The sequence below is a fragment of the Molossus molossus genome, unplaced genomic scaffold (genome assembly GCF_014108415.1).
Source record: "Molossus molossus isolate mMolMol1 unplaced genomic scaffold, mMolMol1.p scaffold_m16_p_1, whole genome shotgun sequence".
NCBI classification, from domain to species: domain Eukaryota; kingdom Metazoa; phylum Chordata; class Mammalia; order Chiroptera; family Molossidae; genus Molossus; species Molossus molossus.
In genome coordinates, this window is record NW_023425344.1 from 134,851,681 (window position 1) to 134,879,286 (window position 27,606).

General features: G+C 38.3%; 1 protein-coding gene across 1 annotated transcript in view; it reads right to left on the reverse strand.

Annotated features, from left to right (window-relative positions):
- Positions 1–27,606, reverse strand: part of MPP7 (membrane palmitoylated protein 7) — a 355,336-nt gene that overhangs the window by 133,949 nt on the left and 193,781 nt on the right. Inside the window, exons 4-5 of the mRNA XM_036277124.1 lie at positions 6,162–6,239; positions 3,734–3,814 (exon numbers count right to left, since the gene is read on the reverse strand). Of these exons, the coding sequence (XP_036133017.1) occupies positions 3,734–3,814; positions 6,162–6,239 (159 nt within the window). The remainder of the gene's footprint in view (positions 1–3,733; positions 3,815–6,161; positions 6,240–27,606) is intronic.

The following is a 27,606-nucleotide window of genomic DNA, read 5'->3' on the forward strand; positions in this document are numbered from 1 at the left end:
CACATATAAGAGAATAAACTGAAAATGAATTAAAGACGCAAAATCATAAGATTCCTAGAAGAAAACACAAGCAGTAAAATCCCGGACATTTTTTGTAACAACATTCTTTTCTGATGTATTTCCTTGGGCAAGGGAAACAAACAAAATAAACAAATGGGACTACATCATATTAAAATGTTTTTGCACAGCAAAGGAAGCCATCAACAAAATGAAAAGACAAGCCACTGAATGGGGGAATAAATCCCCACTGATATATCTGATTACATATTAATATTCAAAATTTATAAAGAACTAATAAAACTCAACACCAAAAAAACAAACACTCTAATTTAAAAATGGGAAAAGGACCTAATAGACACCTCTCCAAAGAGGATATACAAAAGGCCAATAGACATATGAAAAAATGCTCAAAGTCACTAATCATCAGAGGGATGTAAATTAAAATCACAGTGAAGCCCTGGCTGGCTTGGCTCAGCAGTTAGAACATCAGCCCAGAGACCAGTGAGTCACGGGTTTGATTCAGGTTAAGAGCAGGTACCTCAGTTTCGATTCATCCCTGGCCCTGGTCCAGGTTGTGCGGGACGTAGCCAGTTGATGTGTCTCTCTCACATGGATGTTTTTTCTCTCTCTCTCCCCCCCTCCCTCCCACCCTATCTGAAGATAGATGGAAAAATATCCTCGGGTGAGGACAAAAATAAAAATAAATTTAAAAAATAAAAATAAAAAATAAGATCACAATGAGATATCATGTCACACCTGTCAGAATGGCTATCAGCAATAAATTAACAAACAAAAAGCGTTTGTGAGGTGCGGAGAAAAGGGAACCCTGGTGCACTATTTGTGGGAATGCAGATTGGTGCAGTCACTGTGGAAAGCAGTATGAAATTACTTCAAAAAGTTAAAAATGGAACTGCCTTATGACCCAGCAATTCCACTTCTGGGAATTTTTCTGAAGAAACCTGAAACAAGAATATATGTACCCCTATTCCACTGCAGCATTATTTACAATAGCCAAGATTTGGAAGCAGCTCAAGTGTCCATCAGTGGATGAGTGGATATAAAAGCTGTGGTACATTTACAAAATGAAATAATATCAGCCATAAAAAAAGAAGAAAATCTTATCCTTTGCAACATCATGGATGGCCCTAGAATGTATATGCTAAGTGAAATATGTCAGTTGGAGAAAGACAAGTACCATATGATTTCACTCATATGTGGAATCTAGTGAACAAAATGAAGTGACAAAACAGTGACAGACTCACAGACAGAGAACAGATGGACAGCTGTCAGATGGGAAGGGGGTTTGGAGGTACTGGGTGAAAAAGGTGAAGGGATTTCCCTGGACAGTTTGGCTCAGCAGTTAGAGCATTGGCCCATGGACCAGAGAGTCCTGGGTTCAGTTCCCGCTAAGGGCACATACCTCAGTTGCAGTTTGTCCCCGGCCCCGGCTGGGGTTGAGTGGGTGGCAACCACTCCATGTGTCTCTCTCACGTGAATGTTTCTCTCTCTCCCTCCCTCTCCCCCTCCTGCTCTATCTGAAGATAAATGCAAAAAAAAAAAAAAAAATGTCCCCGGGTGAGGATTAAAAAAAAAAAGGTGAAGGGATTAAGTAAAAAATAAAAAATAAATAAAACTCATAGACACAGGCAACAGTATGGTGATTACCAGAAAGAAAGGAGGGTGAGGGAAGTAGAAGAGGGAATGGGGGGAATAAATGGTGAGGAAAGGAGACTTGACTTGGGGTGGTGAACACACAATACAACATACACCTGCAACCTATATAACTTTTTTTTTCTTTTTAAATCAAAGCTTGGCTCCATTCTTTTTTAAAAATATTTTTTCTTTATTGATTTTTTAGAGAGTAGAAGGGAGAGGGAGAGAAAGAGAGAGAGAGAGAGAGATAGAAACATCAATGAGAGAGAACATCAATTGGCCGCCTCCTGCATGCCCCACATTGGGGATCTGGCCCACAACCTGGGCATGTGCCCTGACCAGGAATCAAAATCAGTGACCTCTTGGAGCATGGGTCGATGCCCAACCACTGAGCCACACTGGCCAGACTGAAACCTATATAATTTTATTAACCAATGCCACCCCAATACATTCAATAAAAAAGAAAAGAAAAAGACTGCCTAACTAGAAATAGTAAGATCATGTGCCTAGCATCTTATCCACTTTCTACAAATTATTTCTTGCTAACTTCTAAACTATTCTTTAGTCATTCTGCTATATAAATATAAAAAAATAACAAGTTATTCATCTAAAATATTTCTGCCATAATAAAGTTGAAGTATTCAATTATAAAGTTTTATCCAGGGGTAGAGCCCAATACCATCAAATATCATACTTCCTTTTCAAGCCAAATACTAGTTTTCATCCAGTATAATCTCTTTATTATTAGCTATTTTATTTCAAATACCTTTGAACAAAATACCAAAATCATGGGGTTTTTTTGTTTTGTTTTGGTCAAAAATCTCTAATGTTCAAACCAAGATAATACTTCTCAAAAAGGAGTAAAACAAGCTTCCCATAGCTAACCTTACCATGCTGAGGTTGATATTAACTTCTCGTGTACAGTCTAACACCAAATGAAGTTTTCGGAGCATTCTCTGGCTATGAATCTCCTTCTGTGAGCTCTTAACCTTTCCACACACTTTGTCTTTAATATCAAGCAACTTTTCTGCTTTAATATGATCCTTATTCTTTTAGAACTAAAATTTAACCAAACTCCTCTGTACCATTACAAGTCAATTACTCCATTTACCCTTTATAGCAATATATTCATTTACTTATATATTCATTTACTTATATTTACCTCCAGGGATTAGAAATTATAGACTATCCATGTCTTCACTTTATCTTTTGTTTAATACCACCTTTCTTCTTTTGACTATCAATTTAAGACATATAATATGGTCCCAATGGAGACGTTTCAAGGAAAGTAGAAACCAGTTTTTGTATCAAGGCAGAAATTTTCATCCAACATTCTATATATATGCTTATCAGAAATCATCATAAAATAACTAATCATTTAAAATACATAATTATGCAAATCCATATGTAATTTTGACTCATGAAAAATATTTTACACATAACTGCAGTGGAAACAAATCCAGTGTATATAGGTTTTGAGGTTTAGTGCATTTAGGACCTTAGAATTAACAGAAAATTTTCAAAATGCCTTGTTAAATTAATCATATTTAGAGGAAAATTTTGTGATAAATATGGGAGGAAAATGGTAAGGAGAATTAAAATCCATCTACCAATATTATAGTAGTATTTACATTGGAAACTGCTCTGCTCTGTAAATGGTAGGATAAATTAAAACATGAATTGATAGAGGGACAGGAGATAGGAGGTGGAACGGGAAGGAAGAACAGGAATGTTAAAATGATCCTGCAGAAAAACTGATATAATTTTCAAATATATTGGAATACCATTAACTAGCCAAGTAAAATTCTGTATTCTGTAATCATAACTTCACATTTAAAAGGAAAATAACCTTGAAGCCACGTAATACCTGCCAACTTAAATTCAGTTTCCCAATTAAAGTATTTTATAATTTGTCACATTATCATTAAAACTCAACTCTTTTTCCTTAATGAAATTTAGGCTATTAAAATATTATGCACTTATTGAAAATAAATGTACTTGAAAACTGAAGCTCAAAACAAAATTCTTCTGAAGTCTCAGAAAGTGGCCCCTTTGGAAAATATTTATTGCATGTCCTCACCTTCACATTGGGTTTTGACAGTAGTTTCAACAGCTCTCTGATCTCACTGTTTAATGGCTTGTTCTGAAGGTCTTCAGCCAGCTGCAAGCGAGATCACATTGACATAAAGAACAATTAATAAGAGCATCATGTAGTTCCATGTGTGACCACTAAAGATCTATCTTGTGACTGTCCTGTGATTAAGGGAAAGTCAGCATGAAACAAAACAGACTATCAATCATTGCTTTTCTTTTTAGACCCTTGGTAACCCAGATCCCACCCCGTTCTTTGGTTAAGCACAGCCCAAGGAATCACACCAGGCAGATCACCTTCTGATTTATTGCAATGAGGGCGAATCCCAGCACTTCATCTACTGAATGGCCTTTTGCATGCAGACAAAGGATTGCTTGTAAAAAGGACTGGATTAAACTTTGACACTATTTAAAAAAAAATAATAAGAGAATAAAAGAAAAAAAGCTCTGAATGAGGTGGTGAAATCCATAGGGTTTCCAAAAACCCACACTAGCTTGCTGTTTAGAGCTGGGGTTAAAAGAACTAGAATGCCTCTAACAGGACAAAGGTCCAAAACTTTTATTATGTTTACCTACACAGACTAAGGAGTCTGTTACATAAATACCAGATTAATCATAAAATGACTTATAATAGGTTGGCAACTACCCCAATACCAAAAATGCTGACTGTACTCTACTACAACGATCAAGAATTCTCATTTGCTGCTTCTAGTTCAAGCAAGGACTGGTGCTTTGACCCTGCCTTGTGTTCTTCACTAAGAGATCTTCCTATCAAAATGTCCATTCAAGTTTAGGCTATAGGAAGCATCTTATAATTTTCATAAAAATAAAAGCAAGACTCACATAGGAAAAATATTAGAATTGTGAAACATGCAGTACAGAATTCAAACTATGTACATATATTTTCATTAAAACCCTTGCTTAAAATAATGCATAAAATTTGCCCCTATTATTTCTACTAAATTGAAAATAATTGTTTTTATCTCTGGAACATGACTTTTCTCTAAAAGAAGGACAAAATATAAATTATACACACAAAAAATAAAATCCAATAAAATTGGTATATTCGTTGACTACATCTCAGAAAGTGCTTTTACTTTTTAAGGTAACATTTTTACAGAATTAGCTTACAAAAGATTGCAAAGGGCTCTGTGCATTCTTTGGTTACTTAATATATAACAATATTTTTAAACATTTCAATACATTGCTCTGATGAGCTACAATTTAACCATATTTTTTAAAAAGCGTATTATCATAATATGATTGGGTCTCAATTACACTGGTTTATAGACAAATATTTCTCCAAACCTACAACAATAATTTTTTTTTTTAATTTTACTTTCTCAAGCGGCAACTGCCACTACACTTTTATTCATCTTCCCTTTAAATGTTTTGGTTCTAAAAGGCAGAGGTAAACTTCCTCATAAAACATGTATACTGAAACATCCTTGTAATTTGTAATTTCTGTAGATAAAAATGAAAGGAAAAATGTATGGGAATTAAACAAATAGCCACAACTTGGAGATTTATTGCATGCTTAGTATTCTAAATTAAAATATAAAATACATCAAAGAAAATCAACCTCTGAAGATGGCCAACTTTTTTTTATTATACTTATGGCCCTGATATTTTACTAAACTGAATTATAATTGGTTTTAACATAACAAAGTAAAAACTTCAAAGCAACAAATTAGCTGCAGGAGATCACCAACAGCAGTCTTCACACAAAACTACTTCTCGTCTAGCTTTGTGTCCCTTACAGTTTACCCAGGTGTACTCTCCATTCATCCGAAAGTTAACGGTAAGAAACAGCAAGTTAGTTCCTTACCCCAGATTGAAAATAAAATTATAGCTACAGGAAATTAACTACTCCATCAATGCCAACTGCTTCTAAAATTTATTTTTTGGTTATGAAGGTAATTTTGAAAGGTCTAATACCCATAAATCATTACTATGCTTATAATCCATTTTAAAAACAATCCATTTTAAAAACAATCCTGTCTTTTTATGTATTTCATATGCCTCATTCCCATACTAGTATCTGTCATTTTTTAGTACTGTCAGCAATAGAGCTATCTCATTTGTCTTTATTTCTCCAAAGCATACCTCTTGCCTGTGACTTTCTTCGTACACTAATAGCTGACAGCTTCTTTCTCCCCCAGAGAGTTACAGCCTAAAATTTCTATTACGTAGTTACCAAGGCAGAACAAGAGGGTATCTACATGTAACATTTTTGAAACAGGAGAGTGAAAATCAGCGTATCAGTGTAAGCTCCGTGATGACAGGACCTTTGGAAACATTTACAACTTCTGGTTTTCACTCATAGTATTGCGTGCATCTGTCTACACTCGGATAAACTCTGCTGCGGCCAGGCTGGTGGCAGACCTGTCCCAGTGATCTCAGAGGGGCACACTTACATCATCAGCCAAGGCTGCTGCGCCGTGGAGGATGGGCACAGGATTCTGCCTCTCATAGTAGTGTAGTTTTTCATAAATCTGGAAGAAAAGCGAATGAATGTAAGTTCACCTGCTAGCAAACAATCTGAGATATTTAACTATTTTTATAGTTGTAAATAGAAACCTATCACTGACCATTCTAAACAAAAATTAATGTTTCTATAAACCTACAGATGACAAATATGTGTGTGCATAATTCATTTATTACTGTGGTCCAGTGTTTATCATGTGAAGTCAAACAGAAAAAAACATTGTCATCAAATAGAACCCATATAGAAACTACACCTTTGGGTTGCTTTTTTTTTTTGCCCCCAACAAACATCAACTTAACAAAACCTTTAATTCCTAAAACATATTACTTCAATACTTCAAGCATTGGTTGTAGTTTCTATTCCTACTGAAAAGTAAATTATGATTAAAGCAAAGCGGTACACTGGCAGCTGCGCCCTGACAGTTGGGTAGGTAACAACCACCAGGAGTGAAGAAGCTGGCACTGGCGGACCCGTGTGCCGGCACTCCAGGAACACACTGTTCTTTTACTTTTTTTTTTTTTAATTGTCAACTTTACCCTCAAAATTCAAGTTTCTAAGAAACAATGGGATTTATCAAAGCTAGAGATATTTAGCATAATTAGTTAGCTTAAATAATTTTCCATACTGGAAAACAAGTAAAATTACATTAATAAGTTTAAATAATTCAGGACTTAATTTCCTATCATCATTAACCAAGAAACACAAAGGCAAGAATATACTGTAAAGCATTATAAGACCAAATGGATTCCTTTAAAATTCTAGTGTCATAGTTTAGAAATGAAAGATGCTTTGACAAATGCAAAACTTGTCGGCACTTTTTAAAGAGGTGCACTTAAAATTTTATACTTAAAAACTTACTGTAGCCTCTTATTTGTAGTTAACCAAACTGCCTCCCTCACTATCCTATATGAAAAACAGTTGCACCTCACAATTTCTTGTTTCTAATAGGTATCAAGTGATACACTCATTAATTATACTCAAAGCTAACCAACTTTCTTGTAAAAAGTCTGGAAGATAGATTTTATTTTGAATACCCTGATGCTATTGCTAAGAGAGAATTCTATTACCATTTTGGCAACCCAGTATATAATGCAAAGCAATGCATCAGGGAAAGAATTTTGACACTTATGGTATTACCAGAATTATCAGGGCAACATTTTTACTTAATATCTTGAAACTATTTAACGTTTATCACATTTGAGTAATAAACAAATTTTCAAGAATACAGATTTATAAAAAGTAAGATTTAATTTGAAAAACTGTTCTAGTACAATTTAAAATCAACCATTCTAAAGGCTAAATTAATTTTCCTAATCACCAAGAATTAGGTTACCTCAACATATACTATCATTGAACTTACACTCTCATAAACTCCTTCAATTTTACTGCAACTACTTGTTTAAAAGTCTGGTTTCCTACAATGATACCTATAGAGGCCTATACATATGAGATACCATGTGCTTGTATTACCAACCTAACAGTTGTCAGTACTATTAGTAATAGAGTCTTCAATGAATTCAATATCTTAATACCTTAACCCTTAAGAACACTAATGGTAGACAGCAACATCACCCCATTTTATAGATAAACAGGTACAGAGGAGAGAAATAGTTGTTGTGTCCCACAAGCAGTAAATGGCAGAGCTGGGGTCTCAAGCCCAGGCCACCTGGCTCAGCGGCAGAGCTTCGCAGCACCGTGCTCGCCGCCTCTCGGACTCACTTCTCATCTGCGTTTTCCACTGACCTCATTCACTACTGAATGAATATGACCTGTTTGTAAGGACACAGAAAAGAGGCTGGATAGATAGGTGACAAATAGTACGGCTGTTCTCAATAACAACAGGATTACTGACAGTTCCTCCCCACCCTTCCCCTCTTATTTTTTGTTTCCCATGGTTTCAAATGTTTCTAGATTAATTTACAGTAATGCTATAATTATAACCTAAAATTACATAAGCTAAATAAATACATTATTCTCCACTTAATTTGCTTCTTCTCAATGTCCTTTAAAAACATTCAGCTGATGCCCTGGCCAGGTGGCTCAGCTGGTTGGAGTGCCTCCCATACACCAAAAGGTTGCAGGTTTGATTCCAGTCAGGGCACACACCTAGGTTGGAGGTTTGATCCCTGGTTGGAGCAACCGACCAATGTTTCTCACCTTGATGTTTCTCTCTCTCTCTCTGTCTCTCTGTCTCTCTCTCTCCCTTCTTCTTTCTCTAAAATCAATAAAAACATATCCTCAGATGGGGATTAAAAAAACAAGCATCAGCTCTTCTTTCTATATCAGTTTCTCTAGATTCTTGTCCAAGAGCCCACCCCTACCCTGCCCATATCTGAACTTTGTACTATACTATATCAAGAATTTTTTTAATGTTCTAGAATTTCCAAATTCTGGGAACCCTACTTTCTTATGTATTTTATTTCAGTACATATTTTTTAAAATGAAGCTGATAGGAAAGTAAAAATTACTATAAATAATTTTGAACTGCTGTTTCCAAAAATAGACAAAAATTCTGCTTTTTATTAATACCAGGAAAGAAAATTAAAAAGCCAAAATGATTTTTAAATTCTAATACAATAAACAGTAACATGTATAGACTTCATTCCAAGGTTGTCCAAGAGAACTTTCTGTGATGTTGAAAACGTTCTGTATCTGCTTATTCAAAGTTATTTGGACTAATCACACATGGTTACTGAGCACTTGAATGACCTGTGGATCGTGTACCTGAAGAGCTGAATTTTTTATTATTCCAATTAATCTAAATTTAAATATCCACAGATAGCCAGTGGTTCTCACACTGAATAACATGGCAGAGCTTTAGATTATATACTATGTAATTTCCCTTTCTACCCCCAAAAAATTCCCTCTGATATACTTTGGCAAATTTTCCTGTGTGGTAACATTCTGGAATACAATAGACAAATACATAACCAAAGAGGTGGCTTAATCATCAATAAGGCAAACTAGCACCTATTACTAAATATTATGTATAGCCAAATCGGCAAAATCTCATTTAATTAAACATGTCCTTTTGAAGATTTAATCGTGTAAAAAAAAAATGTACTTCATTTTTCTCCCCTTAAAAACAAGAAGAGAGCAAACGTGGAAGGAGTCCTGAAAGCAAGGAGTTAGGGTAATGAAGACTGGAGAGAAGGGAGATTCTTAAATTAACTTCATATTAAAAATACGCAATTATTCAGAAGTAAGATCCTAAAAAAGAATGGCATACTAAAATGTTTAAAATACACTATTAAGGAAAAATGGCATTTCAAAATGCATATACATTTATGCTCTATTAGTGTAAAGGATGTGTCCATAAGGGTTTGTTTTCTATAATTACATTTGTAAGCAGAAAAAGTCAGTTACAATAAAAATCAGTTCTGTATGTAACCAATTCTTATAGGAAAACTATAATTACCTTCATTTACACACATCTTGAAAATAAATGTTTAATATTTGCAAGGAAAGCTGGTGCCAATAATCTAAGTACACGTACAGCAGAAATTGTTAAATTGGGCTTCAATAACAAAAGTATAAATAAGGCTTAACTAGTCCCAGTGCAATCATTTGTTTTCAAACTCTCAATGATGTGTAGAGGCATTGAAACTGAAAAACCACTCCTGGTTACCAAAATGATATTAAATAAACCAAGGCCGTAAAATGGTTTCCTGTCTTCTATTATGAGTATTTAAAAGTAGTAAAAATAACTGCTCAGCAGTTTGAACCTCTACTATATTATTTAAAAGTACCTAATCCAGAATTGGCATGTGTGCACAAACACACACACACACACACCTACCTCCTTTATTTAAAACATGGAGAGGAAAGAATTCTGAGTATTTAAAGACGATCCGTGGAACACCATGACAGCCAAAAAGAGCTGGAATTCACACACTATGTTGTTTAGGAACAAAAATAAAAGTATTCTAATGTTTGGGACCCTCATTAAAGATGACAATTCCATCTTTCTCCAAAAGGAAAACATAAAACAAGACTTTGAGAAAAAAAAGGAACCCCATTTTTAATTTTCTGAGGAAACACCATATTGTTTTCCATAGTGGCTGCACCAGTCTGCATTCCCACCAGCAGTGTACTAGAGTCCCCTTTTCTCCACACCCTCGCCAACACTAGTTGTCTGATGATTTCTTGATGGCAGCCATTCTAACAGGCAGGTATGAAGTGATACCTCATATTTGTTTTAATTTGCATCTCTCTGATGATTAGTGACACTGAACATTTTTTCACATGGCTCTTGGCCATTTGTAAATGGAATTGTGCAGCTGTAAGAAAGAAAGATCTCTTACCCTTGAGACAACATGGAGGAATCTAGAGAGTATTATGCTAAGTAAAATAAGCCAGTCAGAGAAAAACAAGTATCACAAGATCTCACTTATTTGGAGAATATAATTAACAAATAAGCTAACAAACAAAATATATCCAAAGACATGGAAGTAGGAAACAGACTGACAAACCTCAGAAAGAAGGGGCGGTGGGATGGGAAGAGGTAAACCAAAGAACTTAAATGCACATATGGGCACAGACAACAGGGGGCTGAAGGCGGGGGAGGGTAGGCAGCAGGAACAGGAAAGAGGGTGTTAATGGGAAGCAAAAAGAGAGACATCTATAATACTTTCAACAATAAAGAAAAAAATAAATGTATATATAAAAGAAAGGGAAATAAGAAACAATAAAGAAGAAATTTAAAACTGAAAAACAACACATAACAGTAAAGGCCACAGTGATTTCTATACCCATCTTTCCAATATTATACCACTAATATCTCCCTTTTAGCTAATTGTCTTGGCCAGTAACTCCAGAAAACAAAAATTAATAGAGCTATATAGAGTTCGCATTCTTGTTTTGTGCCTGCTTTTAATGGACTAAATTCTAGCTTTCCATTGCCATATATATACATGTTATCATGTGAAATCAGCATTCACACATTTTTATTTATTTATTTATTTTCCTTTATTGATTTTAGAGAAAGAAGAAGTGAGAGGAAGAGAGAGAGAGAAACATCGATGAGAGTGAACATCGATTGGCTGCCTCCTGCATGCCCCTCACTAGGGATTGGGCCCACAAGCTGGGCATGTGTCCTGACCAGGAATCGAACAGGTGACCTCTTGGTGCATGGGTTGACACTCAACCACTGAGCCACACTGGCCGGACCATTCACACATGTTTTTTTTTTTTTTAATCCTCACCCAAGGACATTTCTCTTTTTTTTCAGACAGAGCGGGAGGGAGAGAGAGGAAGAAAGAGAGAGAAACATCGACGTGAAAGGGACACTTCAAGTGGCTGCCACCCACATGACCCAACCAGGGCCAGGGACAAACCGCAACCAAGGCACGTGCCCCAGCGGGAACCGAATCCTGGTCTATCTGAACCGGAGGCCAACGCTCTAACCGCTGAGCCAAACCGGCCAGGGCCACACATTTTAAATTGTGAAGTATTTTTTAAAAGAATTAATGAGCCCTGGCCGGTTTGGCTCAGCGGTTAGAGCGTCAGATTGCAACCCAAAGAGTCCCGGGTTTGATTTGTGGTTAAGAATGTGTACCTCGGTTGCAGTTCTTCCCTGGCTCTGGTTGGGGTCATGTGGGAGTCAACTGGTCAATGTGTCCCTTTCACATCGATGTTTCTCTCTCTCTCTTTTCCTCTCTTCCTCGCTCCCACTCTATCTGAAGATAAATGGAAAAATATAATTGAGCGAGGATTAAAAAAATAAAAGAATTAATGAACTAAGTCTTGCTCTGTGTGGTGGGCCCCTACACAGCTGATCCTCCAAGGTAGTCAGAGGTCAGTGGTCAGTGGGCACAACAGTCCCTGCAGCTGAAAAGCCTGAGTAAATTCCTTCCACTGACTGTCAACGGTAATAAAGACTCAATTACTGCAGAAGGGTGTACAGTCCATACTAGGGGTGCACCTCAAGGGCCCAGCTGGGGTGATCAGGGAGGCTGTGCCACTGGATTCTACAAGACACCTACAACAATAGGCCACCCTACAAAGCCTAGGAGACATAGAAGCTCTACCTAATACATAGAAACAAACAAAGGCAAGCAGCCAAAATGGGGAGACAAAGAAACATATCTTAAATGGAAGAACAGAACAAAACTCCAGGAAAAGAACTAAACAAAATGAAGATAAGCAATCAATCAGATGCAGAGTTCAAAAGATTGGCTGTAAGGATGGTCAAGGAACTTAGTAAGTACTCCAAGGAACTTAAGGAGAACTCCATGTTATTTCAACGCTCTGATACCAGTGACAGGTCTGGTGAGAAGTAGATTTCCCCCACAGTGTGAAGGATGAGACAGAAATCCTGACTGTGGGACAGACCACCTCAGAACTTAGTGAGAACATCAACAACATGAAAAGGACCAGTCAGAAATGAAGGACGCACTAATTGAAATAAAGAATAATTTACAGGGAATCAATAGTACAATAGGTAAAGCCAAGGAGCAAACCATCAGTTTGGAATATAAGGAAGCAAAAAATACCCAATCAGAACAGCAAAAAAAAAAAAAAAAAAAGAATACAAAAAATATGAGGACAGTGTAAGGAGCCTCTGGGACAACCTCAAGCATACCAACATTCGCATCAAGGGGGTGCCAGAAAGAGTAGAGAGAAAACAAGAATTTGAAAACATAATGACAGAAAATTTCCCTAACTTGGTGACGGAAACAGACATACAAGTCCAAGTAGCACAGACAGTCCCAAACAAGATGAACCCAAAGGGGTCCACACTAAGACACACCATCATCAAAACGCCAAAGGTTCAAGACAAAGAGAGAATCTTAAAAGCAGCAAGAGAAAAATAGTTTATTACCTACAAAGGAGTTCCCATAAGACTATCAATTAATTTCTGAAAAAAACAAACAAACAAACAAAAAAAACAAAACAAAAAACTTTGCAGGCCAGAGGGGAGAGGCAAGAGATATTCAAAATGATGAAAAGGAACAACCTACAACCAAGATTACTCTATCCTGCAAAACTACCATTTACAATCGATGGATGTATAAAGAGTTAAGAGTTCCAGTTAAGAAAAAAAAAAAACTAAAGGAGTTCATCACCACCAAACTAGTTTTACATGAACTGTTGAAGTGTCTTCTTGAAGGAGAATAACAACAAAAATATGAACAATAAAATGGCAATAAATGCATATCAACAATTGAATCTACAGACAAAATGAGCAAGCAGAACAGAAACAGACTCATAGATACAGAGAACTTTGTGTTGCTTGCCAGATGGGAGGGGGCTGGGGGCTGGGTGAAAAGAATGAAGGAATTAAGAGGTACAAATTGGTTGTTAGACGGATGAACCTCACAGGGAAGGGGGGAGGGAGGGAAGGAAGAAATAAACCAAAGAACTTCTATGCGTATATTAATAACCAATGGACACTGACAAAAATGTGGGGAAGGCAGGAGAGAGGCAGGATTGTGGAAGAAGGGTCAATGGGGGAAAAAGGGGGAACATCTATAATACATTCAACAATAAAGATACATTTTTAAAAAAGAATTAATGCTCAATTTCATGAAATGCTTTTCATGAAACCATTTTTGTTTTTCTTATTTGACAAGTTAATATGACAAATTCTATTAATAAAGTTTCAAATACTGACCCATCCTTATACTCCCCAAATAAACCTCACTTGGTTATGATGTATTATTCTTCTAATGTGCTATGGAATTCCATTGGCTAATATTGTATTTAAAATTTTTTCATCAAAAACTGAGGCTAGGCCCTGGCCAGTTTGGCTCAGCGGTTAGAGCGTCAGCCTGCGGTCCGGAGAGACCCGGGTTCGGTTCCCACTAAGGGCACGTACTTCGGTTGCAGTTTGTCCCCGGCCCTGGTTGGTCGTGCGGGTGGCAGCCACTCGATGTGTCCCTTCACGTAGATGTTTCTCACTCTCTCTCCCTTCCTCTCTCTCCCTCCCATTCTATCTGTACAAAAAAATGGAAAAATATCCTCGGGTTAGGATTAAAAAACAAAACAAAACTGAGGATAGCATTAGTGGGGGTTTTTGGTTGGGGGGGTTGTTCTATCATTATTAGGTCTTGATATCAATGTTACAGTCATTTCATTATTTTTATAACTATGGAAGCTATCTTGTTTTACGCTCTGAAAACATCTAAATACCCCTGGAATGATCTCTGCTTTAAGTATCTGATGGAATTCCCTTAAGAAACCAGCTGATCTGACATATTTTGGAGTGTAGCTTTATTCCCCCAAGTTTTTTTATTTCTTCTGGTTGGTTTATGGTAATGAACCCATTTAGGTTTTTCTCTCTTTTCTAGTGTTAGTTGCAGAAAATAATATTTCCTAGAAAATTCTTTTTTATCTGTCTTTTTAAAATTTATTTCAGCAAATAGTCTTTTAGGAGTCTTTGAATTCCCTGTGTTATCTATGTTTTTCTTCAATACCATTTATTTGATGCATTTGTACTTTCTCTATTTTCACTTTCTCTATTTTCTGTATCCCCTCATTAGTTAGCTAATGTATATTTTCAAAGAACCACCTTTTAGATTTATAAGTTTTATCATTTTTAGTTTCAAATATTTATTTTTGGTTTTCACCTTAACTCATTCCCTCTTTCTTTATATAACCCAGACCTACATAACACTTAAGTCATGTGCATCAAACAAATTAATGGAAAACAAAATAAAAGGCAAACTACTCTAACTAGAGTTTTATTCATTTACAGAATATTGAATAACATAAGCACCCATTCCAGGAGAAAGATACTCATAGTCAGGAACAAAATAGGCAAGAGTGAAAGTGATTCTAACCTTCTTAATTAAAAAGGTAACCTGGGAAAAAGATATGAAGACATGTAAAGGGAAACTTCAGATGACCTTTTCAAGCAAGTTAAAATATTATTTGTCCCACCCTGGCTGGTTTTGCTCAGTGGTTAGAACATCATCCTGAAGACCAAAGAGTTGAGGATTTGATTCGGTCAAGGGCATGTACCTCGGTTATGCACATATGCATAGAAGTTCTTTGGTTTATCTCTTCCCGCCCTCCCTCCCCCTTCCCTTTGAGGTTCATCAGTCTAACAACCAATTTGTACTTCTTAATTCCTTCATCTTTTTTACCCATCCCCCTGGCCATGGTCAGGGTCATGTGGAGGGCAACTAATAGATTTGTCTCTCACATTGATGTTTCTCTCTCTCTCTCTCTCTCTCTCTCTCTCTCTCCCTCCCTCCCTCCCTCCCTCACCCTCCCTCTCTCCCACCTCTATCTGAGGATAAATGAAAAAAATATCCGCAGGTGAAGATTTATTAAAAAATTATTTGTCTCTCTTTCATTCACTATTCATTAGTTGATCAACTAACTGAGAAGGAAAAGGTTTTTGTCAAGTTAATTTTTGCCATTACTTTGGTACGTACTCATTTAAGAGTACTTACTATAGCTCTGGCCAGTTTTGCTCAGCGGTTAGAGCATCAGCCGCGGACCAGAGAGTCCCGGGTTTGGTTCCCACTAAGGGCATGTACCTCGGTTGCAGTTTGTCCCCGGCCCTGGCCAGGGTCATGTGGGTGGCAGCCGGTTGATGTGTCTCTCTCACATCGATGTTTCTTTCTCTCTCTTCCCTCCTCTCTCCTTCCAACTCTATCTGAAGATAAATGCAAAAAATTAAAAAAGAGTACTTACTATAGGACAGGAAGAGTCAGGCCACTTGTGCCAGGAGTGGCACCAAGGCGATAAAGGACTGGCTATCTGTTTGAAATCTTTCAATTCTTTTTTTTTAATCCTCACTCGAGGACATTTTTACATTAATCTTCAGATATAGCTGGAGGGAGAGAAGGAGGGAGAGAGAAAGAGAGAGAGAGAGAAATATTGATGTGAGAGAGACAGATTGATTGCCACCCACACAACGCCAACCGGGGCCAAAGACAAACGGCAACCGAGGTACGTGCCCTTGGCCAGATTCGAACCCGGGACTCTTTGGTCAGCAGGCAATGTTCTTACCATTGAGCCATACTGGCAGAGCAAAATCTTTCTAGTCTTAATGTTCCATTTTAAACACTTTACACATTACAAAATTTTAAATGTGATAAACTACATACCAGCATAGAAATTAAAGAGCTATTAATCTGGTATATTTGGCTTCAGATATTTTGTGAAATAAATCATAGGAGATACGGCTAAAGACCCACCTTTCCATCCCCCCCTCCAAGAAAAAAATACATTATGCTGAAACTGCTGTATATATTCCCACACATATTTTTTATATTTAAACATATATACATCCAGAAACAATACATGTTATTTTTCTTTAAATGTACACAAATGGCACTCTTTCCTTTACAACTAGATTTTTCATTCTATACTATATTGAGATATCTAAGTTGATATATGTAGATCCAGTTCATCCATTTTAACAGCTGAATAATATTCTATCATATTAATTAATAGTAATTTATATATCCATCTTTTAATTGAGGAACACTATGGTTGTTTCCAACTTTTTGCTATTGAGTATCTTTTCACATGACTCCTTCCTGCACTGTGGTCAACCCCTAAAATTGTTCCAGTGTTTCCTGTGTCCCCACACCCTATTTAAGACGGTGTAGCAGACATTTGGCCAATCAAATGGACACAAAACAGAATCTTCTATGGTTTTAACTTATATCTTCTCTAGTCTGTGATTTGCCTTTTCATAATGGCTTTTAAGGCAGAGATAGCTGCTCCCCAATGTCAAGTCTCCCCTCCACAATAACTGAACTGTAGCCAGAAAACAGCTGCCTAGTCAAGAGCTACATTTCCTATAATGTCCACCCTTCTCTCTCTCTCCTGGTTAACACATGTGATTAGCTGTCCGGCATGCAGTGGAACTGTAACTCCTAAGTGCCACTTTGTTGAAGAAACGGGTGTGTTTTCTCCACACTCTACCAGCTGGGTGCATACTAGGACAAACCTTGGGGACAGCAAAGCCAGCAGAGAGAAGGAACCTGGGTTCTCAAAATACCAAATGGAGAAGTGTGACGCATCAATCCAGCATATCCCTCTAAAACACTACTGAGTGGAAATAAACTTCTATTGTCCCTAATCTACTACATTTTTTGACTATTTGTCAATTATTCCCCCTAGCTTAAATAATACAGTGGCCTTGGGCAATAAGAAGTTATTTTAACATAGTCAAAATATCTAGCTTCTTTATTGTTGTGCATTTTGTTTCTTAATAAAACATTTCCTATCCTAAGTTAATGAAGAAATTTTCCTGTGCCCTGGCCGGTTTGGTTCAGCAGTTAGAGCATCAGCCTGCAGTCCAGAGAGACCTGGGTTTGGTTCCCGCTAAGGGCATGTACCTCAGTTGCAGTTTGTCCCTGGTCCTGGTTGGGTCGTGTGGTTGGCAATCACTCGATGTGTCCCTTTCACATCAATGTTTCTCTCTCTCTCTCTCTCTCTCTCCTCTCTCTCTTCCTCCCATTCTATCTGAACAAAAAATGGAAAAATGTCCTTAGGTGAGGGAAAAAAAAAAAATTTTACTGTGACTTTTAAGTTCTACAGTTCTACTTTATATACTGAAATCTTCTTAACTCGTACCCATGAGGAGCTCTCACTTTATCTTCTTCCAAAAAGACAGCACCATTTAATCTTTTCGCACTGATGTGTAATAATACCACTTGTCATTGATCAGACTCCCACATACAAGTTTCTGCATCTAGGCTCTCTATTCTGTTCCTTGATTTGCCTCTCAGAGCCAATGTTATTGCTATATTTTTACCTATACATTTGTTATCTAGTAAAGCAAAACTTCTTAGCCTTTATTCTTCCACAAGGCTTTTAGGATCCCATATTCCATGAAAAAATCAAGTTAATGTGTATTAACTTCATCTCTTTGCATTCTGGGAATTTTCCTGAAATCAATCTTTCAATTCACTTTGCTCTCTTAAACTATGTCTAATCTCTGATGAACCTATCCAGATTTTTTTGTTTTTATTTCTAACGACTATACATTTTATTCCTGTAGTTCAAATATGTCCTTCTGTTCTCTCTTCCCAGCACAATGCTTTTTTTATTATGATTGAGGTCTTCTTTTAGGTCTTACGTCATTTTAAACATACCTATTTTATAGGCTATACTGTGACTGTTTTAAATTAGAGTGTTAAGGTTTTAATCTTGCTATTCGCTGTGCCTGCTGACTGGCAGAAATACAATTTTTCTCAAATTTTTTCTAATTTGGGATTGGTAGTAAATCTTTAGTGAGCATTATGTGAGAGAGTCCTAGATTGTACGTACAGCTTTTGGGGAATGTTTTCTGTTTGCATCAGATGGATGACTGAAGTTTCACTAGCCACTCGACTAATTTTACAGTTTAGGGCTACTGAAGTTTGTGGATAAAAACCTCAAACCAAGCCATGGACCAACCAGTTCAGGGTTACACATTCTCAAACTAGACGTTGTGTTCTGTTCCTACCTAATCCTAGAAAGACACGAGATTCATTATCACCTCTCTAGAAAGGTAGTTGAAATTTTTCTCATCTTCCCATTCACTAACAGAGTGACCCTAGAAAAGTAGCTGTTTTATGTGTGTGCGTCTCAGTACCCATTCCCCACTGTGACCTATCCGAAATGTCAGGAGAGGGACACCTCCACCCCCATCTCTGGCCAATTCCTCCAACACAGCAGCAAAATAAGCTTAAGTAGTCACCAGGACAGCATCTGGTTTACTCCTAATTTCTGAAACATGAAGATTTCCCTTACCTTCTTACATGCTCACTAAGGCATTGCAAAGAATATCTGCAATCATGTACCTGGATTTTCTAGGCACGTACTGTAGGAACTAGAAGGCTGGGTTGGTCATTTAGTACAAATTAATTCTGGTGTCTAACAAGACAGCATCCATTTCCTTTATGCAATATTATTATAAAAGGGGAAAATCATATTTTACTTGCAGAAGGAGATTTTAGGTACCTTTATATTTGACGTTTCAAGAGTTATTATGTTCATTTGGTCATGAGATTCATTTTGGTTGGCGTTTCTGCCTGATCTCAATGTATTTTTTCAAGTTGAAAACAATAGCTCATCTAATTTGGAATTATCTTTGCCAGGTTAAAATAAAGATCCTTATCATGTTTCTATCTTTAGACCCTCTTCTGTATTACGCAGTGATTATGAGCATAGCTATGCTCACAAGCACAGTTACCAAAAAACAAAACAAAACAAACAAAAAAAATAATATCTTTGAGGCTTTCCACGGGAAACCATTAGGAGCAACTGGTTGCATTTTTCTTTCCATTAAGGCCAGGGTGTTTGCAAAATCTCTATTGAGATGAATAATTCTCATAAGGGACATGGCCTTAAAGTGGTTTTAAGGACTCAATACAGTTTTTAGGCTTAAATTATAAAAAGCAACAAACCATCAACCTTTTGATTTTGGTTGAATGTGTAGTGATTCTATTTGATACCATTTCCCAGAACCTTCTCCACAGATATGACTCCTTTAATTTCCAGAACAATATTCTAGAGAAAATAGACTTTCTCCAATTAAAAAATAAATAAAAAGCCATTAAAGCAGAGAGACAAGGCCCAGGTTGTGCTTCCCTCCATTCTCCTTATGAGATGGGGAGGAAGGGAATTGCAAACAGGAAACCAGTTAAAAGGATATTGCCTCTGTGTTGAGACATTCCCAGGACTTGTCAGGGTTCAGTGCAGGTTACTTTGGAGGTTCCTCAGGCTTTCTTCTTCTGGGCACAAGCCGGAGGAACTCCATCTCCTCTCAGTAGCCACACTACTGCCTCTGCCCTCAAACCACCTGTGAAAGGGGGCATACTCTTTCCAGCTGGTTTGCCCTGCTGTCCCCAAAGATAAGCATACAGGTCCATATGCTTTTGGGATTTTACTGATATACCACATGGGGAAAGGGACAAGGACAAAGAAAAATAAATGTGAAGAATTTATAACATTTTCACAGTTTTAAAAAATGAAGTATCAATATAATGCATTAAGAACCTTGAATTCAGATATCTCTGAGTTTAAATCTCAGTTTGGCCTCTTACTTGCCATTAGACTATTTACTTAACTTCTGCAATGGACTGAATGGTTATGTTCCTTCCAAAATTCATATGCTGAAGTCTATTTCCCATGATGTGATGGTATTAGGAGTGGGGATCTTTAGGAAGTAACTAGGTCACGACAATGGAGCCCTCACGAGTAGGATCGGTGCCCTTAGAATAGAGACCCCAGAGAGCACCCTGATCTTGGACTTCCCTTCCTCCACAGCTGCAAGACATGCATCTCCATTGTTTATAAGTTGCCCCGTCTATCTTATTCTGTTGTAGCAGCCTAAACAGACTAAGATAACTTCTTAAACCTTAGTGTCTTCATTTTTACAAGATAATAATAGTACCTACTATGTAGGTAGGTTATAGTGAAAATAAAACAAAGTGACCATTAAAAGAGCTTCATACTCTAGAAAATAGAAAATACCAAATAAGAGGTAGTTTATGTCCTGTTAATTCCTAATGCACCCACTGTTATTCCCAGGGACAGAACACATTATTTCCCCTTGACCACAGTGCATGGCATATACATAACAATTGGTGCCTAAAGATAAAATCAAAGCAGAATTGGTACCCTCTATGCTCAACTAGAGAACATGCATTTCTGAAGGCCTATAAACTAAATGCCAACCCCCTTGACATTTCTTCAAAACCACTGAAAGTAAAAGAAGACGAGGGCCTGAATGAAGGCAGTGGCTGCAGGGTTAAGAAAGCACAGTGGATACAGAAAATGCAGGAATTAATTTGACCACAGAACGTGGCAAACGATGAAGAAAGTACAAGATCAGTCTAAGAACATCAAATGAGATTTCCAGGCAGAATGTGGTTTGTGATTTAAAAATCTAGATCTACCAGTTTATCAATACATGCAAAAAGGGCCTATCTTAAAGCAACCATCACTCTAGTTTCCCTCTTCCCAAAGGAGAAAGTTCTACCTTTAGAATGAAATCCTCACACAATAAAGTACAACAGGCAGGAAGGGTTCTTAGAAAAAAAAGTAACCATTAGAATTATTTCAAAGGCCATAAGAAGCTAGCTATCATTGTTGTTAACTATCCTCTCCCTATAGGAATTAAAAAACCCTTTGCCCACAATCACAAATTCTGCTGAAGCTGAAGAGGAAAAACATGATTTTAAGATGAGCTAGGACCTGGTCAGGGAATGTGGAGTGCATTCCAACATCCCGAGTACAGAAAATTAGTGTTAGACAGGAACCAGACTTTACTCAGAGAAACTACCCAGCCGTCATAAATTGTCTGTCACTTCCTTATTCAAATCCTTCACCGCCATTCCACTGCACTCAAAATTAAATGTATGCTAGCCAATGTACTTAAAAGTCCTGCACGGCTCAGCCCCTCAGGGCTCTGTCTCGAGCCACTCTCCCACAAGTTCCAAACACAGGGACCTTATGGTAGTTCCTCATGCCAACAGGATCTCTCCTATATCAATGCATTCTCCCAGCCTGCAATGGTCTTCAGTCTTGGAGGTGCCCACACTTATCTTTTGGTCTCAGCTCAAATATCACTTATATAAAAATGCATTTCCCAACAGTCCTATCCAATCAAAATTAGTACTCCCCCATTATTACTTTTTATTACTCGCTATTGTTTTTGTTCGTCATCCTTATCAGACTTAATCTTTGTAGACTTATAGTATTTATCTGCTTATACCTGTCCCCACGAGGTAATGAAATTCATAGACTGGGGAAAATGTGCCCTAGCTCATAGCCTACTACCTCTTGTAGTTCCAAGCTCAAAAGTTGTAATTATTATCAATGATAAATGGATCTATGAATCTTGAAATCCCAACCAGCTAGTAACATTCTAAGATCACAGTTTAAGAGACAACAGAACCCAGCTGGTGTGGTTCAGTGGACAGAGCGACGTCCTGTGGACTAAGAGGTCCTGGTTCCATTCCCCCTCAGGGCACATACCCGGGTTGTGAACTTGATCCCCAGTAGGGGGCGTTTGGGAGGCAGCCGATCTGTTTCTCTCTCACTTCAATGTTTTTCTCTCTCTCTAAACAACAAATTAAAAAATAAATTTAAAAAATAGATAATAGAGCAATTTTTTTCTTCTTATCCACAAATTGATGATTAATGCCCAAAGATGAAACAGCAGATAAAAAAATGCCCATATCCTAAGAAAAATTTCCATCAACTGAAAATATATACACATGTCTAGAGCTTAAGAAACAGGTGAAATGTAATCATCAACCATACCTATCATCCCATCTGCCACTTCCTAGTGTGTATGTATATAGTATACATTTGTATATGTATAATACATATAAGAAGACATAAGACAGAAAAAGTGACTTATCAAGATAGGAAAAGAGAAAAATAGAAGTAGGGAGTCTACAGCCTGGTGCAGAGTAAAGCAATGAAGTAAGTCTCTAAGAGAATCCCTCAGAGAGAATGGGAGTGCAGGTAAGAAGACTGAAAAGAGACTCTCCAGCTCAGGCAGCTGACTAGCTGAATTACCTTTCGTGTCTATCTAAATGGGGGAGAAGGGAAATGAGGAGAGCTGGCAGGATAAAGGAAGGGAAGACTGGGTGGTGGGCAGACTATTGCTTGGCCTACAAATGAAGCATGAGTTTCACAGGGGTCAAGTGGACCCCCTGACAGTCGCTAGGCTTAAGCCATTTTGTTAATGATCTAGCCAACCAAGCTGTAAAAGGCTTTGGGTTACACAAACTATGCACCCAGGAAAGATGCAACATTCGTGCACTTTAAGCAAAGAGTAAAGTAAGGATGCCAGTAAGTATTAGCTTTAGAAGAAACAAGAACAATGTGAATAATTAAGTAAACAATATTTTTTCGTTTCCCCCCTTTTTTTTTCTCCCAGGCCCAACACTCTCCTTCCACAAATAAACCAGTCCGATGTCCAGAGTGTGTGAGAGGGAAAGAGGGAGTGAGGGGATAAAAGAACACGCTATGCCCCATTCCCACATCAACTCCACTGCCACTGGCTGTCACTAGGGAAGGAAGAGGTGACATTTAACTCAGATAGGAATGACAAAACAATCTTCAACTGGTCTTTTAATAACTGAACATTTCTTTGTGAGATATTTTGTTTTAGACAGGAAAGCTAGGTTCAATGTAACATATTTCAGTCCAGTAATAGGAGAAAAAAATGAAACTGCCTTTTATTTGCATTGAGCTGTTCAAATAGTTATCAAACGCTTTTGGTCTCAAACCCCTTCATCCTCTTAAAATTCACTGAGGACCTCAAAGAGTTCTTATGTGTGTTATCTCTATATTTATAGCATTGAAATTAAAACTAAAATATTAAATTAATGTATTTAAAATAACAAAAATAAATGCTAAAACAACGTCAGGTGAGAAATACATATCTTTTCCAGAATAAAAATTTTAGAAAGAAGAGTTGTATTGTTTTATAAATTTACAAATATTTTTCAATTCCCGCTAAAAAGAAAACAGCTTGGCTTCCCCTGCATACTTCTGCATTCAATCTGCATTCAATATGCTGCTTTGGTTGAAGAAAATCTGGCCTCACACAGACTTGTAGTTGAAAAGCAGAGTAATATTTTAGTAGTATTTCTTTTAGCTAACTGGATATTTGTAGACACTACACCAAAGCTCTACAGGTGATAGATTTTTTTAGAGGCAAGTTGCAGTGTGCAATCTGAAGCCATATCAGTGAGCCTGCCATATTCCACCTGCCCTTACAATCACCGGGCTCTCCCGCACTGTCTCTGGCCTTTTACCCATGCATGACTCTGTAATATCATGCCTTGGTCATTAGGAAAACAGTGCTTCACTGAGTTATGCAGATTTTCCAAATGTTTATACAGTTCATAATACAGCAACAACAACAAAATTCCATGTGTTAATATCATCCAAAAAAAGGCTTCAAAAGTAACGGGAAGTTGGCAAACTCATGGCTTAATAGAAAAATAAAGCTAACTTTCGGTCAAGATGGCAGCGTACGTAAACACGGTATAGCGTCCTCCCACAACCACATCAAAGTTACAACTAAACTACAGAACCAGCATCATTCAAAACCACCTGAAATCCAGCTGAATGGAAGTCCTACAACTACGGAGTTAAAGCAGCAGCCACATCCAGACGGTAGGAGGGGCGGCGGCAGCAGGGGGCGGCGGCGGCAGCAGGGGCGGCTGCAGCGGCTGCGTGACAGGCTGGTCCCACACCCACGTGTGGCGGACAAAAATCAGGAGGACACCTTGGCTGGGAAGGTCCTTCCTGAGGACTGAGGGGTCCCCGTCCCACACCAGGTGCCCCGCTCAGGGTTCCAGTGCCAGGAAGAGAGTCCCCATAACTTCTGACTGGAAAAACCAGCAGGAACTGAGGCTCAGGGAAGCTGAAGCGACTGGAGCCCCAGGCAGCTCCTTAAAGGGCCCGCGCACGGACTTATCGGACTCTCTCCCTCGAAGCTTGGAGGGGAGGCAGCTCAAGGGGCACCAGAGACATACAGGGAAGAACTGAGCTATTTGGCACCTGAGCAAGGGCTGGAGAGGGGCCTTTCACCGGGACAAATGTGCTGTCAGAGGCCTTTGTTCCTTTGGTGAGCCCTTCCCAGGGGCAGCAGACAGAAGCCATATCTGGGACTCCAGCAACCTGGCTCACACTGGTAGCCCTGCTCTGGTGATTCCCTGAGGCCCTGCCCCACCCAACTTTCAGGCCCACCCAAGCTGTTGCCAGTTGCTTAACCATAGGATTAGCCTGTCTTGGATCCTGCTTCAGGTTTTTCCTAAATTCTTTCAAATAAGCAGCATCTGGTCTCAGCTAGCCCCATATCTCTCGTTAAGTAATACACTGAAACAAACACAGGGAGGCAGCCAAAATGAGGAGACAAAGAAAGAGGTCCCAAATGAAAGAAAAGAACAAATCCCCAAGAAAAGAACTAAGCAAAATGGAGATAAGCAACCTAACAGATGCTGAGTTCAAAATACTGCTTATAAGGATGCTCAATGAACTCAGTAAGAACCTCAGTGAACTTAGTGAGGGCCTCAAGAGCATAAAAAAGGACCAGTCAGAAATCATGGATGCACAGTCAAAATTGAAGGAGGCATTAACTGAAATAAAGGATAATTTACACAGCTTCAATAGTAGACGTAAATCCAAGAAGCAAATCATCGATTTGGAATATAAGGAAGCAAAAAACGTCCAATCAGAACAGCAAAAAGAAAAAAGAATCCAAAAAAAAATGAGGATAGTGTAAGGAGCCTCTGGGACAACTTCAAACGTGCCAACATTCACATCTTGGGGGTGCCGGAAGGAGAAGAGAGAGAACAAGAAATCAAAAACCTGTTTGAAACAATAATGGCAGAAAACTTTCCTAACTTGGTGAAGGAAACAGACATACAAGTCCAGGAAGCACAGAGAGTCCCAAACAAGATGAAACCCAAGAAGCCCACACCAAGACACATCATCATCAAAATGCAAAAGCTTCAAGACAAAGAGAGAATCTTAAAAGCAGCAAGAGAAAAGCAGTTTGTTACCTACAGGGGAGTTCCCATAAGGCTGTCAGCTGATTTCTCAAAAGAAACTTTGCAGGCCAGAAGAGAGTGCAAGAAATATTCAGAGTGATGAAAAGCAAGAACCTACAACCAAGATCACTCTATCCTGCAAAGCTGTCATTTAGAATCGATGGCCATATAAAGAGTTTCCCAGACAAGAAAAAGTTAAAGGAGTTCATCACCACCAAACCGTTATTATATGAAATGATGAAGGGTCATTTTGAAGAAAAAGATAAAATATATGGACAAACAAAATGGCAATGAATACATATCTATCAACAATGGAATCTACAAACAAAATGAACAGGTAGAACAGAAACATTCTCATAGATACAGAGAACATTTTGTTGGTTGCCAAATGGGAGGTGGATTGGGGGAATGGTTGAAAAAGGTGAAGAGATTAAGAAGTACAAATTCATTGCTAGACTGACAAACCTCAAAGGGAAAGGGGTTGGGGGGTTGGAAGAAATAAACCAAAGAACTTATATGCATAACCAATGGACACAGACAATAGTGTGGGAAAAGGGGGGAGGGGGGCGGGAGGGGGGCGGGAGGGGGAGGAGGGAGTGGGGAGGAGGGAGTGGGGAGGAGGGAGTGGGGAGGAGGGAGTGTGGAGGAGGGAGTATGGAGGAGGGGGTCAATGGGGGGAAAATGTGGAACATCTGTAATACATTTTACATTCAACAATAAAGACAAAAAGAAAAATAAAGCTGCTATTATATATGATACAAGTTTCTCAAACTTCCAATATTTGTGTTTAAATTTGAATTTTATCATTGCATCAATACAGTTCATTGGTGTCTTGGAAGTGACAAGCTCACTTTAATCATGTGAGAAAATGTCTTCCAAATACCACCTAATCTGAATAAACATAATTTCCATGGCAGTAATTCTTTTAAGTTACAAAGGTATCCTATGAAAAAAGCAGCTAGTTTAGTTCTCTTTGATAGGCAGTAAAGTACTTTCTGAGTACTTTTCATTTCTTCCATATCAAAAACACTTCAGAGTAAAAATAAAAAAAATGTACTCAATGGTTCCAATTTAAAGCAATTAATAATTGTTATTGCTTCATCAACCACATTTTAAATTAAAGCTGGCATTAGTTACGGTCACAGTGGCAACATAGGTAAATGAAGTATGTGGAACTTCCCGCAACATCAAAATTACAACTACGCTACAGAACAGCCATCATTCAAAACCACCTGAAATCTGGCTGAACAGAAGTCCTACAACTAGGGAATTGAAGAAGCCACAGTGGGACTGGTGGGAGGGGAAAGCTAGTCCCACGCCCACATGTGGTGGTTAGAAATCGGAAGGAATATCTCAGCTACAGTAGTCCCCCCTGAGTAGCAAGGGGTCCCAGCCCCACACCAACCCCTCTTCCCCCAGGGTTCCAGGGCCAAGAAGAGAAGTCCCCGTAACTTCTGGCTATGAAGAAAACAGCAGGGATTGTCGCTGAGTGAGACAGAGGCTGCTAGAGTCCTAGGGAGTTCCTCTTGAAGACCATGCACACACTCAGACTCGCTCATTCTGAGCTCCAACGCTTGGGCAGCAGCTCGCAAAGCACCAGGGACATACACTGAGGACATGAATCATCTGGCTTGTGGGGAGAGTTGGAGGGGCAGCATTCTCCCAGACAAAAGTGCTGGCTGAGGCCATTGCTCCTTTGTGAGCCCTCTCCCCACAGAGCTGACAGGTGGGCGTCATCAACCTGGCTCACACTGTTCACCCCACCCCGGTGATTCCCTGAGACCCAGAACCAGACCCACCCAAGCCACTTCCAGTCACTTTTCCATACAAAAGGCCTGTCTTGGTTCATGCCAGGGACTTTCCTAAAATCTCTCAAAGGTCTAAAACCCCCCCAAAAGGGAG